Below are 16,106 nucleotides of genomic sequence, written 5' to 3' on the forward strand. Positions count from 1 at the left end.
TCCCAGGGCTGTAAGTTTCAGGGAATCGCTCATTCAGAGAATGTTCCAGCTATCTAAAATGTATTGTTTCCCATTACCATAATATTTGGGATCCTGCACAAAAATGCTCAGGATAAGCTGCTAATTAATTACAAACCCATCATTCATAGCTGTGAAGCAGCTCCTTGGTTCCTGTAGCAAATTCCATCTCAGAGAAATTAAGTTCACTTACCAATAAAAGAAAACAAAGTGTTTAACTGTAGCTGAAGTGAAGGAAATGAGACAGTGCTGAGCCCTGCGTTTCAGTCTTGAGGCAATTTAAGCTGCAAATGACCTTTTTCTTCCTTACTGGGTGCAGTGAGAGACAAGGCTCTATTTAACCCTCTCCACTTTTCCTGATTTCAAGTTTATCAGGAAGGGAAGAATGGCCAGAAATATTTAACCTAACACTTATTTATATACAGGGAATGAAACCGCAGCTCTTGCAGCAAGCCAGAAAGACTCCGCTACCAACTTTAAGCACCATTTCTAACATGGGCTAGTATTTTATAGCTAATAAACTGCTCTTGCTGCAAACCTTGTGGGAGAAAATAAATGGGAATGAAGACAGGCCAGGACTGCTAGTTATGCATGTAAAATAGCTGCAATTAAGTTATTACACATTCCCAGCGTTGGGAGGGATCATTACGAGCTAACCCTGGGCACCTGCCCTCTCCGAGGCACACACATGGACTTCAACAGGTGTTTCCCTTGTGGAGCCGTCGCAGGATGAGGACCCGTCTCTAACAGCAAATCGTATTACAGTTTTAAATACTCACAGAAACTCTCCGACACTTATATACAATTCTATAGGACCTAAAAGATGTGTGTAAACATGTTTTTAGTACAGACGTATTAAAAAAAAAACCTACACAGGCCTCCACAGGCTTAATCATCACCACGTACTCTTCCTTCCTACACTTGTTATCTATAGGATCGCTCAGCCATCAAATATCCTTTATGCTATCCATCGTCCTAACTGGAATGTTAGCAATCAAATCCCCTCGGCCGCCGGGGCACTGGGCTCCAGCAGGGTCGGATCATACGGGGTATTCATTTTCCAACACAATGAAACAAATAGAAAATCCAGCACAGATGCAGGGAAACAGACAAGTGGGTGAACTCAGAAAATTCACAAACCTCAGTGCTCATGGAATTGTGAGCTAATTATTTGGACTCGAATGTCACATCAAGTATCCCCAAAGGATTGACCTTATATTTGTATTAGTTACATGACAGCCCACTGCAGCTCTAAAGGCATTGTCATGAACCATCAAGCCCTGGCGGTGTTTAAGGCCACCTCTTCAAAAGTCTTCATCTGAAGAGGTACCAATGTTTCATCACCGCACGGATTTCAGTGATCCCACGATTTCATCTTTATTTTGCTATGGTGGAATCCTATGTATAGAAACAGTATCCCAGGGGAGGCTCCTCCTTATGGCTGTCCTCACTTGCAACCACTTGCAAATTAAGGTAGAAAAATGCAAAGGTGTTTACAGTTTACAGCAGGGATGCTGCAGGTTTTACAGCTACGCTAACCTTCTTCCTTGCCTGCACACACGCTGCTGAAGAACAGCCTTATTTTCTAAAAGCAACCAAGCCAACGACGCCGATGGAAGCAGGGTACTGTACCACCGACTTGCTGTGGGACAGCTCTAACTCCCAGCACACATATCTTAGCACAAAATGGTCTCTTCTAATTTCGGGAAGATCTTTTGCTCGATAGGTGTTTACTACAGTAAAGGTGCAGCTGCGATAGACCAACTGAAGCTACAGATTTCTTTACAGTCTCACAGACAAAAGTTTGATCTGTTTGAATCCGGAGTCCCTTCTTTAATGAGGCTTTTACCCAAATAAAATCTTGAGGACTGTAAACCCTAAACTGTAACTTAAGTAAGTAAATGAAATAGTTTCCTATAGATGCCTGGCTATTCTTATGCAAAAGCTTGTTTTACTTCTCTTTTTCTTTCCATCCTTTTAAAGACCTTTTCTTTACTGCAGGTAAATAACAGATTGCAGAGCAGTGAAAAGTACCGCAATTCCCCCTCCCTAAGTATTTTAGAATTAATTCATTAGCAGACAAAATAAATCATAAAATCATTCTTTTCTCTGAGTCAGATATAGAAGATGAACTTGTTAACTCAAGGTAATTTTGAGCAACTTGCAAACCTCTAAAAAATCCCCATGGATTTTACAAACTTTTAAAAAAAACCCTCAGGAATGAAGACCTGATCCTGTGCTGGGACTTCCGTATAGATCCCAGTTCTGCTGCTGCTGCTGAAGGCAGAGGGAGCTGCCAAGGATCGGGCCCTACTGCGCAAACATTGTCCGCAGGAACTCCACAGGAAAGAAAACATTTTTGTTGATTTTTTTTTTGTTCAATTACTTTCACGTGTGAAATCATATAAGATATGAAACGACATAAGGCAAATAATCAAGTTCAATTATATAAAGGAACAGTGGTATTTATTTTGCATGTCCATATCATTATCAAATCTAGGATTCAAAAGAATCATTGGATCATCTTAACTGCTCAGCAGGTAAGAGCCTTTATAAACACAAATCCTGGAACAGTAGAGAACTTTTTTTGCTTATTGGAACAAAAATAATCACATTTCTGCTTGGGTATGAAAAGTACTCAAGGAAAGTAAGAAAAAAGCCAATAGCAAGTTCCTCTTTATCTGTTAGTAAACTGTGTTGCAATAAGCAAAGCAAATAGTTTTCAGCAGCAAAATCAACCACTCGTTTGGATCAAAAAAATCAAGACCTAGGGTCGCACGCTTCAGTGTTATATGTACGTTCTGAAATGTCACAACTGCTTTCCCAACTAACATTCAAGTATTTATTATCAATATTGGCGATTTCATTAATTGAACCAGGATATGAAAGCCATTAATTCTCTTCAATCAATGCTTATATGCTAGATCCTTTTTAAATGGCAAGCTCATAGAAAAGGTCACCCACTACTGCCGCAACACCCATATATTGGTAAGAATATAGACCGAAATCTGGCCACCACCACAACATGTTCCTCTCAGGCGCTGGAACCCGCTTTTTGTGGTTCACACAAACTGCTTTAAGGGCCTAATCCCAACGTCCTTGAGAGCACTGAAAGGCTTTCTGCTGATTTTAATGGGGTTTGGATCAGCTTCTAAGTCTCAGCTTCACGTCCCAAGGATCTCATCCATCTAGCACTTTGAAACCAGTGGAGTTTTTGCCTGGCTCCGACATTGAAATAACGAGGGATATTTATTGAGTCACGCAGTAAAGTTGCACTCCAAGAAAGGGCCTCCCTTTCCTCCGGCTCCCGCTCCCCGACGCAGTGCGGCGGGCAGCTTCCCCAGGGGTGCCGCGGGGAAGAGGAGGGTGGCAGCCCCCCGGGAAATCCCTGCCGCCCCGCGTCCCCGCACGCAGCTCCCCGGCCCGGTGGGGGGTCCTGCGTGGGGAGAGCTCCGTCGGGGCGGCGGGGGGGGCTGGGCACAGGGGCGAGGGCTCTCCCCTGGCGCCGGGTACCAACCCGCCGTGCCGCCGCGGCCGCGGGTCGCCCCATCCCGCCCCCGGGCGGGCACCCCCCGCCGGCAGCGCCTCGCACTCACCGTGCCGGTGTCACTAGGGGGGGCTGCGGCCGTGGAAACCTGTTATTAATACTCGGGATCTCCCGCAAAAGTCTCCCCCCATCGCCGCCCCAGCCGCCCTCCGGGGCTCCCCGGGTGCTGCCAGCCCGCCCGGCCCCGCGCACCCACCCTGCCGCTGCCCTCCCTCGGGCCCCGGTGGGCTCTGCCGGGCGAGGCGATGGGATCCCGGTGCAGCGGTCCCCGGCCCGGCTGCCCCCGGCAGGCTGCGGACACGGAGGTGTCGGGGGGCCGGCGGGGGTGTGGGGTGAGGGCCGGGCCGAGCGCAGGGCAGGCGGCGGCGGGCGCCCTCCTGCAAGCCCCAAAAGCCAGGCACGGCCCCCCCGGGGCGGCCCCTTTGTGCCCCACAGCGAAGGGGCGGGCGACCGGGCCCCGGCGGGGGCTGCAAACTTCCCCCGGCGGCTCGCCGGCTCCCGGTCCGGCTCGGGGTCGTTATGGGCTTTAGAAACTGCGGCCGGGGACGGGCGGGCGCCTCACGGAGTTAACGGCGGCGGCGAAACGATGCGGGGAAAGGTGCCGCAAAACAGCCCGAGAAGGGCTGTGCCCCCCCCCCCGCCAATCCCCGGGTGGGTGCCCCGCTCCCCGGGCAGCGGGAGAGCTCCGAGCGCAGCTCCTCGCCAGCGCTGCCGTTGCCGCCGGGACGGCCGCGCCGTGCCCGGGCCGGGCCGTCGGGGCCGGCCGCTGCCGCTGCCCTGCCCCGGCGGCCGGCTGCCAGCCCGCCCCGCGGAGCCCGGCCTCGGGCGGGGAGCGGCGGGAGGGGGGTTCCCGGACCCCCAGACGGCCAGAAATCGGTTTAGGCTTGGTGACAGCCCCCGTGGGTCACTGCCCAGGTTAGGGGAACGCGAGCTAAACTCGGTGGAAGCAGACGGCACTGCTGGGGGAAGGGGAAGGAACCAACCCCTTCCCTTCCCTTAAAATTAGAGCCGTGGGTGATTTTTTTTTTTCCCATCCCGCTGCTTTAGGGAAAAACTGTTAAGGAGAAATTAAAACATGACTGATTTTTTTCAATGAAGCCATATTTCTCCACAATGCAAAAGGATCTTTACATAACAACTGAAACTCAGGAGAAAAGCTAATTGGATTAAGTCCTCTGAAAGGGAGGTTAAGGTGTCTGAATGAGACAACTGCAATGCTCCACTTTTCCTACCATCTGTTTAGCAAGACTAAAGTGTTTTCTGATTAATATTATCTTAATCATGCTGCCATTTATTATAACCAGACTGAATTTAAGGAACGAATAGTATGGAGGCTCAGCCTGAGGATGGACAATTTTGAATGCAGGGATAGAAAACGCGGGGCTTTTTTGGTTTGGTTTGATTTTTTTCTTTCCCTAAAGACCCGTTACTGTCGACAACGAGAAGTTGCCAGCGATGCCCTTCACTCCGTCCCGGCAGCGCCGCTGGACAGAAGGGCAACTTTCTTTTACACGCCGCCAACTCCTGCACACGCTCTGACCTGAATACAACGATTCCTTCCCCGCCGAGCACTTGCTCCCCGGAACAACCCCCCGGGTTTTGTCCCGGGGCCCCGGCAGGAAAAGTGGCCCAAACCCGGCTGTGTCGCCGGTGGCCGGCGAGGGGCCGAGCCCGCCCCGTGCGCCGAGCCCCCGCGCCGGGACCGCGGCGGGCGCAGCCGAGCAGGGCCGGGTAGCCTCCCCTCCCCTTCTCTTTGTTTTGTTTTTTTTGTTTGTTTGTTTTTAATCAATATTTAAATTTTACAAAATGCCCTTCGGGTCGCGTTGGGGGCGAGGGGTGGGAAAGCCCTTGGCGGGTTCGGGGCGGCGGGTAGCCAAGCGGCTCCGAGGCCGGAGCTGCCCTGCCCCGCCGCCCCTTGCCCCGTCCCCCTTGCCCCGTCCCCATCCGCACCAGCTACACCGGCGCGGCGACGGGCGACCCCGGAGGAGCCGGGACGGAGCTGCGGGCGCCCCGGGGGAGCGCCGGGACGCGGCCCGCCGCGGCCGTCGGGGAGGAGCGGGGGGGACCCGATCCCGCTGCGGGCTGCGGCGGGGCTGGGGCAGCCCGGTTCTCCGCTCCCCGGCCGCCTCGCCGCCGTGCCGGCCATCACAGCCGGGCACGGCGATCGCAGCCGGCACGGCAGCTGCAGGAGGGGACGGGGCAGGTCAGGAGCGGGCAGCGGGGGAGCCGTCCCCGGGCTGTGCCCTACCTAACCTGCGAGCTGTCCGCCTGGGAAACGCCTGGGCAGGCAGGGAGGGAGGCAGGGAGGGAGGGAAGGGAGGTTATTGTGGCGGCTGCCTGCCCTCCGCTGCACGCGGGCGCGCTGGGGCTGCGCCCCGGACAGAGCGTAGCGGTTACGGCCGCTGGAAACGGGGCTTCGCAGGGCGGGGGGAGCACGGGCACAGCCGGCGGGAGAAAGCGAGGGAGACGGGGCCGCGGTGTCGGGAGGCTGCCGGCTGACAGCCGCGGTGGGAAGACCTAGGCCTGGGCCCTGCCCCCGGGGAGAGCCGGCGCCCCGCCGCCGCCCCCGGGCCGGGCCGGGCCGGGCAGAGGCGGCCGTCGGGTGGCCAGGGCGCGGGCTGCGGCCCTCGGGGCGAGCGGCCCCTCCGCCGCGCCCGTCCCCCTCGCCTCCCGCCGGGGCTTCTCCCCGCTTGCGGCGCTCGCCGGTGGGACTGCAGCCGCCCTTCTCCCGTCCGGTTACCGGACCGTCCAAGTCATCGTTTGGGAGTGCGGGGTAAAGACCCACCCTACCCTGCCCCAAATTCCCTCCCCTCCAAAGCAGCCCAGCCCCGGCTCTGCCTGCGGGACAAGACGACCTTGGTGCTGGGCTCACCCTAACCCACCAAGCATCTTCCCTAATAAACCTCGTTTTCTCGCCTCTCTAAAAGGCTCCGCTCAAACCTAAGCGAGCGCCTAAAACTAGGAGCGGAGAGGAAGTAAGTTTGCCTATGGAGGAGAAAAGAAAAAAAAAAAAGGAAAAAACCACCCTCTGCTCCATCGTATCCGCAAGTGCAACCGCAGGGCTCCAGCCCAGGGGCCAGAGCTCCCCCCCCCGCGGTCCTGCACCCCCCGCACCCCGCTCCCCCGCACACGCCCGGGCTCATTTGCCTGCGAGGCCGGTAAGGCGGGCGGCCCCCCCCGCTGCCGCCCGCGCTGCCCCCGTCGCCACGGTCAAGTTGAAAAGTCCTCCCCGGCGTGCGAGAGGAGCCCGCTGCCTGCGGGGGGGACTTACCTGTGGAATCCATATCGGGTTCCTCCAGCAACCCGCAATGCATGCTCTTCCCATGGACGGGACGGGAGCCCCAAGGTCCCGGGGTGTGGAGAGCCCCTATCTCAGAGATGCGCGGGGGAGAGGGAGCAGGGTGGTGGCGAGGGGGTGGGGAGGAAGGGCAGAGGCAGATAGTTGGGGGGGGGTTAGCGCGGGAGAGAGGGACACTCCGTAATCCAGCAGGGCAAAGCCAGACCCGTCAAAATGTTTGCGGATGTTTCATGGGAAAAAGCATCATTTTATAGAAGCCCTGATGGGAGAAATGTCATTGATAGGCCAGCCAGCCTGATGAATGGCTGCTACTCAGATGGGGATGTGGCAAGGCTCAATGTGAAGCCCATTGTGATGCTGTTTTGAATAAGAAAAGCTTTCCTCCAAAAAGGGGGGCCTTAGATCTACGCAATCCCAACACTTCGACTTCCCTCTTCTATTAGAGCATTAGAAACGTTTTTCTTATTTAAAGTTCCAGCGGCCTTTCCACTCCTCCCTTCCCTCCCCCAGCCCCCACCCAAGGTCCTTGGCTCATTACAGCCCGAGATCAAAATTGGCTTAGATCTTCAAACGGGCAGTAAGTTTGGGGTTGTGCTCTTTGGGGCGGCCGGGTGTGCGTGCAGCGCCGCCGAGCTCCCCTCCTCCTCCCTCCTCCTCCTCCTCCTCCTCCTCCTCCTCCTCCCGGTGGGCTCTGGGTTGGGATCCTTCGCGGGCACATGGCGTTGGAAGCTGCACAGCTTCCCAAATATCTTGTAAGCTTAGTTTATTGGGGAAAAAAAAGGGCGATGTGTGTGGGTAGGGAAGGGAGGGGTGAGGGGAGAGAGAAGTTGCCAGTGTCTCGGCGAGCGGTGCCGGCAGATCTGCGGCAGGGACTCCCGTGGGTCTCCCCGCGGCCCCGGGGAGCGAGGGCAAGGCGGGGTGGGGGCCGCCCCGCCACCGGCCTGTCTGCCAGCGGAGAGCGGCCGGCCCGGAGAGCTTTCCGTGGGACTGGGGGGAAAGCAGGGTGTGGGAGATCCCGATTGCCAGGAGAAACGAAGAACCAAACGGGTGCGTTTTCAAACTCATGCTCCCTTCCAGCTTTAGCCCGAAGATGCGAGGATCCCTTTTCGGGGGGAGAGGGGGGCAGGACGGAGGCTGGAAAAAGTTGCTTATTCTGCAGGCGGTTGTATGTGCTGGAAGTGGAAGTAAAAGTGCAAAGCTAGGGCTCTGATAAAAGTGGCTGGTTTAGGGAAGGAAAAGCTGTGATTAGAATATGAATAGAGCTCCAGGAGAGGAAGAGAAAGGGGGATTATAGCTGAATTACTTTGACCATGGACAGAGCCAACGTTTTCCACTCTTCTCCCCCTCTCCCCTCCCTACACGCAGACTACCCCCCTTCCCTCTCCCCTTCGGCAAAAGAAAAAAAAAAAAAAACAACAAACCACCAACCCCACACAGCAAAACAAGCGGCGAGGTTGCTAAAGAGGAAACCCAGCGCTTCGCGGTGCCTTCACATCCCCGGGCGGGCCGGCAGCGGGAGAGCCGGCGGTGCTCGCAGCTCCGCGCGCCTCGGCCCCGGCGGGACGGGGCCGGGCGGGCAGCCGGGGGCGGCCGGTGCAAACCCCCCCCGGCCGAGTTCTGGCGCGGGGAGCCCCATGTGCCTGAAGAGGAGGCCGGTACAAATAATACCGGGGCGAGACGGTGCAAAAGCCGAGCCCGCAGCCGGCGGCTACCGAAAAGCGCTTGAGGTCGCGGCGGGGAAGCCGGCCTGCCCGCTCTGCCCGCGGCGGGGACGTGCCCGGCGAGGCGGGAGCACGGCCCGGGGAGGCTGACACTTTTCCTCCCTCTCCCCGCCACCCCACCAAAAAACAACTCCAACCCAAAGCAAGGGCTGTGCTTTTTCCCGACCGCCATGGCTTTCCCACCGGGGAAGTCCCATCCCTCCTTTCTCTCCACCGCCCGTGTGCTGCCGGGCTGGCTCAGCTCCAGACCGGGGCCCCGACGGGGCGGGCACGGCCGGCCCTGTGGCCGCCGCCGCGCGTCCCCTCGACGGCGCGGCCCGCGGCTCCCGCTCCCGGCAGCCTCCGCCCGAGCTCCGCTCGCCCCCGCCCCGGCCTTCCTCGCCCGCGCCGCCTCGGGCCTCCCGCGGCCACCTGCCCCGCGGCGGGACGGCTGACTCGCCCGGCCCCCCCAGCCGCTCGCGGGAGCGGCTCTGTCAGTGAGGGGGACAGGCTCAGCCCCGCCGCCAAACGCCCCCGGGGGCCTCGTGTGCGTGTGAGCATATTTTTGCTTGCCGCCGCCAAACCGGGGCCATTTCCCCCCTTTTCCAAGTTTTTTTTTCTTTTCCTTTTCCCCTAAGGGTGCGAGCCCTGAGGGGAGCCCGTGGGCGAGGGGCCCGCAGGGCCTACCTGTCCTTTTCGGTGTGGGCACGGGCCCTGCGGGGAAGCAGAAGCCGCGCCAAAACACAAGGGGCATTTTTGGCCTTGAGCAGCACTCGTCTCCGGGGGATTTTGAAATCAGCGTTAACTTTAAAAACTAGGAAATGCTGGCCGTGCTGCAGGGAGGTTACCTGCTGCCCGAATGGCGTCCAGCCACGGCCCTGGCCCTGCGGGGGATTGCTGCCCTCGGCAGCCCTGTGGGGAGGCTGAGGCACCCAGCCCCGGGCAGGCGCGGGCCCGGGGGCACTCGCCAACGCTGCCCGGTGCGGGGATGCGCGGAGCCTCGCTGGGCTGCGGGCAGGGGAGCGGCGGCAAGCAGAGGCCTGGCTCCTGGAGGTGTTGAAAAACTACAGCGGCAGCTGCTGGGTCCCCGTCGCAGGCACTGTGCGCTGGTGGAAATTCGGTCTTCGCCAGTTTAAAGCTTCAGGGAGCTGCTTCCGTGTTGTGGATGTCCCAGGGATAAGCAAAATAAAAATACAGGATGTGTGAACGTAGGGATATGTTCTTTCTAGGGGAGTGTGAAGGTGGGATTTAGCGCAGCCTGGATGTCTAGAGGCTTGAGCGCTTCTTTGATGTGATGCAAAGATGTACGTTCTCGGATCCCTGGTATTGCAGACCTGGTAGGATCATCATCAGCGCTTCCGTTAGACCAGAGGTACTTGTTGCCTCTCCAGATCAGTTCCTGTCCCCACATTCTTGTGGAATTCGTCAATGCTGCTGTCTTCCTGCTCACCTAATCCCCGCTCAGTGTGTCAGATCGCCCTGGTGTACTTCCACAGCTCAGTCATCGCTACTTGTCTGGGTTTTGCTTACCTTTTTAAAAAGCATCTCGTGCTTCTGGATATCCCACGTGACACTTAAGAGAGTACTTTATTCTTCTGAAAGTGTGGAGCATCTGCTCCTCTGCTGCAGGTTGGCAGTTTACAGATGGAAGCATTGCAAGTCGCTAGCCTTTTTTTTTACAGGTAGGCTGCAGGATTTGGTTTGATACAGAGTAAAGGGTGGGTCTCAGCAAGGATGCAAGAAGTATACAACTGGGAATATTCACTCCAGGTTCTTGCCTACGCAGAACATCTACAAGCCATAAAACAAACAGTATAACTCTACACCGCATCAGATGATGTATTTTTAGAGAGAAGGACTCTGTTGCTATTGTGAAAGGAACACCGCCTTTATTCAAGAAAGAATACAAACTTGTGCTGATGCATGGCGAGAAAAGCAGGGTCATCAAGGGAACAGAAGACACATTCCAGACTGCATCGAAGTTGCCGAACAACTGGATGTGAAGCTATCATATCCTCTTAGGTGACTGACTGATAATGAGTTTCTTTTGATGGTTTAGCAAAGCAGAGGCAGAGCAGAAGTATGACAGTTCATATCAACTTATCACCCAGATAATTTGAGCTCTTTCAAAAACACATTTCTATGACTGTCTTCCACTCTGCAGTCGATTGTGCCAATAGGTTGTGACCACACAAACTTTTCTTGCCATAAAAAGCTCCTTGTGCTGGTACTAGGCTCTAACATAAATATTTCAGGGGTAAACACCAAGAAGAGCTTTTTCAACAAAAGAAAACTGTTGGCACAGGAACAAAAAAGTATAAATTGTTATCTATTGATGTAGCTAGAGTATCCGAGGCAACTTTAGGCTGACGTTCTAGAGAAGTTTTCCCATAGACTACCAGGGACAAGAACCTGCATTAGTTTTAGGAATGAGTGTGAATGGCTTGTGAAAGGAGTCATGTAAAACAGTTGTCTGCAATACCAGGGATCCGAGTTCAGTGACTCAGGGGATCCTTTTGGATCTGATGTACCTCTGCGCAGACTGTAAGATTGCTGGCAGCAGCCAAACACACAGTGACACTTCATTATTTTAGCAGTGGCTGCAGTCTGTGAGTGGTTCCATATTTTCTTACTTGCCTGAGCCAGCAGCCTCCTCCTCTCAGAATGAACCCACACTTCTGTCCACCCTCCTTCCCAGCTCTATTCCTCTGTTTCCGCTATCTTCATCTGCTGGGCAAATCCCGTGGAAGAAACAGAGAAGGGTCTTGTTTCTGTATTGGCTTCCCTTTCCCACTTACTCATCTTCATTATCAGAACAGGAAATGTTAATTTTATTTTACATATATTAACACCCCTGAGGAAGCTATACGTATAGGTGAAGGACAGGATGTGGGGTAAGCTGACATGACTTCTGGAATCAACTCTGTGTGTGTGCTTGGGGAGCGTGATGCTGACAGATGCAGGAACTGGAAGAGGAACATCAAAAGGCTGCCTAGGTAAACACGTGCACCGATTCCTTCAAAAGGCTTTAATTGACACAAGCACCGAGAGAAAGTGGCTAGGGCAGGCACATATGCAGGTATCTGGAAGAAAACGAGCAGAAGAGCTGAGGCATGCAAATGATGGATTGCACGTGCACTGGGCAGGGGGTACCTTCTTTCTAGTTTGAAAGAAAAGTAACATGAACTGCAGCTGGCTTGCTGTAACTGTAGACAAGTCTGAAGACAAGTTTTGTTGAAGATGAGCATAGATCAGCCTTAAATGATCTTTTTTTTATTAATGGTTGTGAAAGGAATGTTGCTCAGCTCCGGTTCTCAGGTTCATGGAGAAGTGCAGTGCCAGTGCTGCCAAACGGGACCAGTGAAAACACCTTGTTCACACCGGTCAGCTTCGGTCTGCATGAGGAAGGGAATTCACTCTTCTGGGTAGTATTGGTGTCCATAGGAGTCCAGAAGAACCCCTGTCCCCAGGGCTGCTGCCCAGAACGCTCAGCCCGGGAGATTCTTGCTGATTTGAGTATGAGAAAAGGGCAAGCAGACATTGATTTCTGAGCTTACACCAGATCTAGCTGGCTTTTGTTGTGTGTGGCTGGTACTAGTTACCAGAGGATTTGTACTGTGTGTTGGAAGAAGAGCCAGCCCTAAAAGCTATTATAGACAACAGACACAGAAGAGATCCATTCCAGACTGCATCTAAGCTGCTGAACAACTGGATGTGAAGCTGTCATATCCTTTTAGATGACCGACTGATAATGAGTTTCTTTTGATGCGCCTGGAGCACGGAGAATTACCTTCAGCACCTGCCCCTGACTGGCAGGGTGAGGCCTGAATGCAGTTAAGTTTCCAATCCATTAGGAGTTCAAGGGAAAGCCATTTCCATTATTAGAACGTAATTTTAGCACAAAATTAGAACTTTACCATTTAGCACACTGATTTCTTTTCTTAGTTTTTGAGTTATTTTTCTGTTTACAGTGTGTTCTTGTTTACTAAGTCTGAGTGGACAATAACTACCATGCAGCGTCTGGAATGGTAAAGCATATGCACAGGTCAAGTAGCTCCCAAAACTCATGCTAATGAAAGACAAAGGCTCCACTGCAGTTAGCAGCAGGGAATTGCTTTTGATTTGGAACTAACATGCTGTTTATATACTGACTGGGAGGAGGGGACAAAGACTTACACAATGAAGCTATTGGAAAAAGTACGTGGTCATTGGAACCACCTCAGAGATACCTGTCTCAGGAAATACACAAATAAAGGAGTAACTGTAATTAGGAGAAATATATACTTGTTTTTCTTTTCCCCCAGCAGCAAGATACAAAGAGCAATGGCCTGCTCACAAGCTTGGAAGGATTTTTCTGAAGATGGAACAAAGGCCCAAGTCCGTTCACAGGGTAGCCACCAGAAATCTTTGCTGCTGACTTCGAGACAGGAATGAAGCCATATAAACCAGCTTTTTAAAAATTCCAACTGCAAAAAATCTCTGTATTGGCTCTGACCTGGGTTTGGAGAGTTTAACTGAGAGTTCTGGTGTTCTGAGATGTCTGTTCATACGTATGGAAGGAAGGCAGAGAGGGTGTATTTGCCTCCTGGGTCCATACACTAAGTTCTTAAACGATTGCTGAGGGGCAAAACTGATCCACTGGCCGATTCATGCAGTCTTTGCTACCTGGAAGAACAGAATCTGACTGGGGCCATGTACACAGGGCAGAGTAAGGTTGACGAAGTAGCCAGTTCTTACTCCTGCGCCTCTCTACCCCTTCCCAGAGAAAGAACTTCCCCACTGAAACAGGCTGAGATGGAAACATTTCATGAGAAGGATGGACTGAAGTCAGAATGTGAGTTCAAACATGTTCAAGTTTCTAGCAGCATTTAGGTCTGAATCATGGATCTGTTTTCTGGGCTTCTGAGCCTTAGACACAGAAACTGGAATCCAGATCTTCCCCGTGCCTTGCACACGTTAAGCCTCCCAGCACCGGTCCAGATAATAGCAAAGAGTCACCATCTGGCTGGATTTTACGGTTTGATGAAGTGCTCAGTTTTAAGGCAAGCACGTGTCTGGCACCTGGGGACTGCGGAGTCCTGATCCCAGTTCTGGCATGGTCTCTCTGTGGCCCTGGGCAAGTCACGTCCTCTTCGGAGGCGGGAATTCATCAAGTGCCCCATGGCCCCGCTGAATCGGCAATGGGCTGTAAAACAATCCTCGGCTCCAACTGGAGGAGAGGCCGGCTGGAGGGGCCTCTCGGCAGCGCTGAGCCAGCTCTGTGCCACGGCCCAGGGACGCTTTTGCTGGGACACGGCTGAGGGGGGCTTGTGCTCCCCAGGCTGCTCCTGCGGGTCACCATGGGAGGGCTGGGAGCCGGGTAGGTCGTTTCAGGGCTTGTGCTCCCTCGCGCTAGGGCCATCCTAGAGCTCAAGAGCTCGAGACGGAGAAAGTACAGACATGTTTTCAGCCCCTCTAGTGTGGTTTTGCAGCTACCTGTGAAGGCAGTTACACTTGCCATCAGGCTTTACAGGTGTGTTCTGAGCAGGGCTTACAAACCCGTTTTCAGATGCACAGCACTATTCATTAGTTTGCCATGTGTTATCACTAACAGATGAAATATTCTTCAGTCTTTTTAGGCTTTTAATTATGATGTACTCCCATTTTGCTATAAACCATGGATATTTTTCTATTTACCATCAGAAAACCCGAGAAACGACATACAGTAATTTCTCATCATCGTGGGTCTATGTTTTTGATTGTTTTTTCTCCCTGTTTAAGCAACAAGTAAGTAGGGGAGCCCAAAGAATTAAAAGCTCTCTTTGCTGCACATTGAAGGTTCTTTGTAAGCAAAACTCTTAACGAAATATGGACATTACAAACAAACCCAGTTGTGCTTACTGGGAGCCCTTTACTTTCCACATCTTAAAATTATTAAATCTCAGTATGCCTATATTTCATATTGTATCCCCTTTGAATGCCAAAATTGGCCAGTCTGGTTTCATTTTTCTTTATAGTTTGTCTTTTTAGTTTCTATGTTTGGAAACATTTACCTTAAAAAAAAAAAAGTCAAAAACTTGTAAGGGTTATGTAAATGACTCGAAGTGAGGCTGTTTTTCTGAACTCTGAACAAGCGACCTACCTTGCCCACAGTTCCAGAATTGGCTAAAAGACCTGTGCTTTGCTCTGTCCCATAGCATCCTGCAGCCCACCCCTGGCTTGCTTCTGTTTCTCACAACAAAACAGTAGAGGTGGACATGTACGGTGTTTAAAGGGGTAGCTTTTACTTAATGTCTTTGTTTTGCAGTGAAATAATAGACTTGATTACTCAATTCTAGGCCTGTAAATGCTTCTACCTTTTAATATCATTTAATCCTTTATTCGCAAAGTAAATGGCAACTTAAACATACTATATGGAGTTAGATATCTCTTCCAACAACAGCACATACCTCTAGCTTATCTCAGAAGGCGGACTGTATTCGGCATTTCAGCTGGGACTAACGCTAGTGACCTTCATGCTGAACAGCATTTCTAGAAAGCCTTTCCTGGACACTAAATACAAAAGATAAAGAAGTTGCAATGGAATGAAAACTTTATGGCAGTTTTCTAGCCACAGCTCCTTGTGCTAAAGCCTTAAGATTTTGTCAAGTGTTGTTCAGAATATTGAATCTCTTTCAGCAATTAGACAAATAGTCATGGCAGGATTGATTTGGGCAAGTCTAGTTACAGCCGTACAGCCATTAGCTGATGTGAGACCTCTTTGTGAAGGCATTCACTGTATAAAAAGCAGGGGGAGGGGAGGTTGGCTAGGAAGATAATTCAAAGGGCTGCAAAGATGAGGCTCCCCAGAGAAAAGTAGTGTGACAGCTCTGGGGTTTTGAGAATGTATTTTACCTCCTCAGTCCATGCATCATAATTTTTCCTGGCTGCAGTAGGATTCCTTCCTTGAATTGCCACTTTGACCAACCGTATTCCAGGAATCCATAGCTGTTTGTTCTGTTTCTGCTGCTGGTTTTGTAATGCTGATTCCATTGCTAAGGGATTACTTGCAGGTGTCTACTATGATGGAACATAGGTAGCCTCTTAAAGAGAGGCAAAAAGTAAAAAATCAGAGTTTCAACTCAAATCTGCACTCAAATAAGCCTCTGGTGTATGAACAGGCTTAGGTTACACAGTGATGTGTAAATGGAACTGATGTAGGTATCACCAGAATAGTTGATAGTGGGTGACCCTCACTTACTGCCAGACATGACTATGTTCTACTGGATCCATCATGGCGAAGGCTGCCCCTTTCCTCCTAAACTTCAGCTATCGCAGAGGATTTCCTTCACCCTCACAAACCCTTTCATCCCCACGCTTTCACCAGCTTGAGGTAAACTAGCTGCAAGGTTACACCTCAGGGTTGCACGTAGACCTCTTCTCTCAGTAGGGTAACTCATGAGCACACTCCTCTGCTCCTCCTCTTCATCTCTGCCGTGTCTCCTTAAATTGCCGCAGGTGTAAATGTACACATTGCTTAGTCTTTAATGTCCTGTAGCACAGACCATCTAACCTAGAACACCAC

At 52.5% G+C, this 16,106-nt stretch overlaps 1 protein-coding gene across 1 annotated transcript in view; it reads right to left on the bottom strand.

The window, feature by feature from the left end:
• RFX4 (regulatory factor X4) overlaps window positions 1-7,084 on the bottom strand; it is a 97,136-nt gene extending 90,052 nt beyond the window's left edge. The window contains exon 1 of the mRNA XM_075161660.1: window positions 6,837-7,084. Coding sequence (XP_075017761.1) covers window positions 6,837-6,879 — 43 coding nt within the window. The 5' untranslated portion in view covers window positions 6,880-7,084. The remainder of the gene's footprint in view (window positions 1-6,836) is intronic.
• Between the last annotated feature and the right edge of the window lie 9,022 nt (window positions 7,085-16,106).

This window comes from Calonectris borealis, chromosome 1, assembly GCF_964195595.1.
Source record: "Calonectris borealis chromosome 1, bCalBor7.hap1.2, whole genome shotgun sequence".
Lineage (NCBI taxonomy): Eukaryota > Metazoa > Chordata > Aves > Procellariiformes > Procellariidae > Calonectris > Calonectris borealis.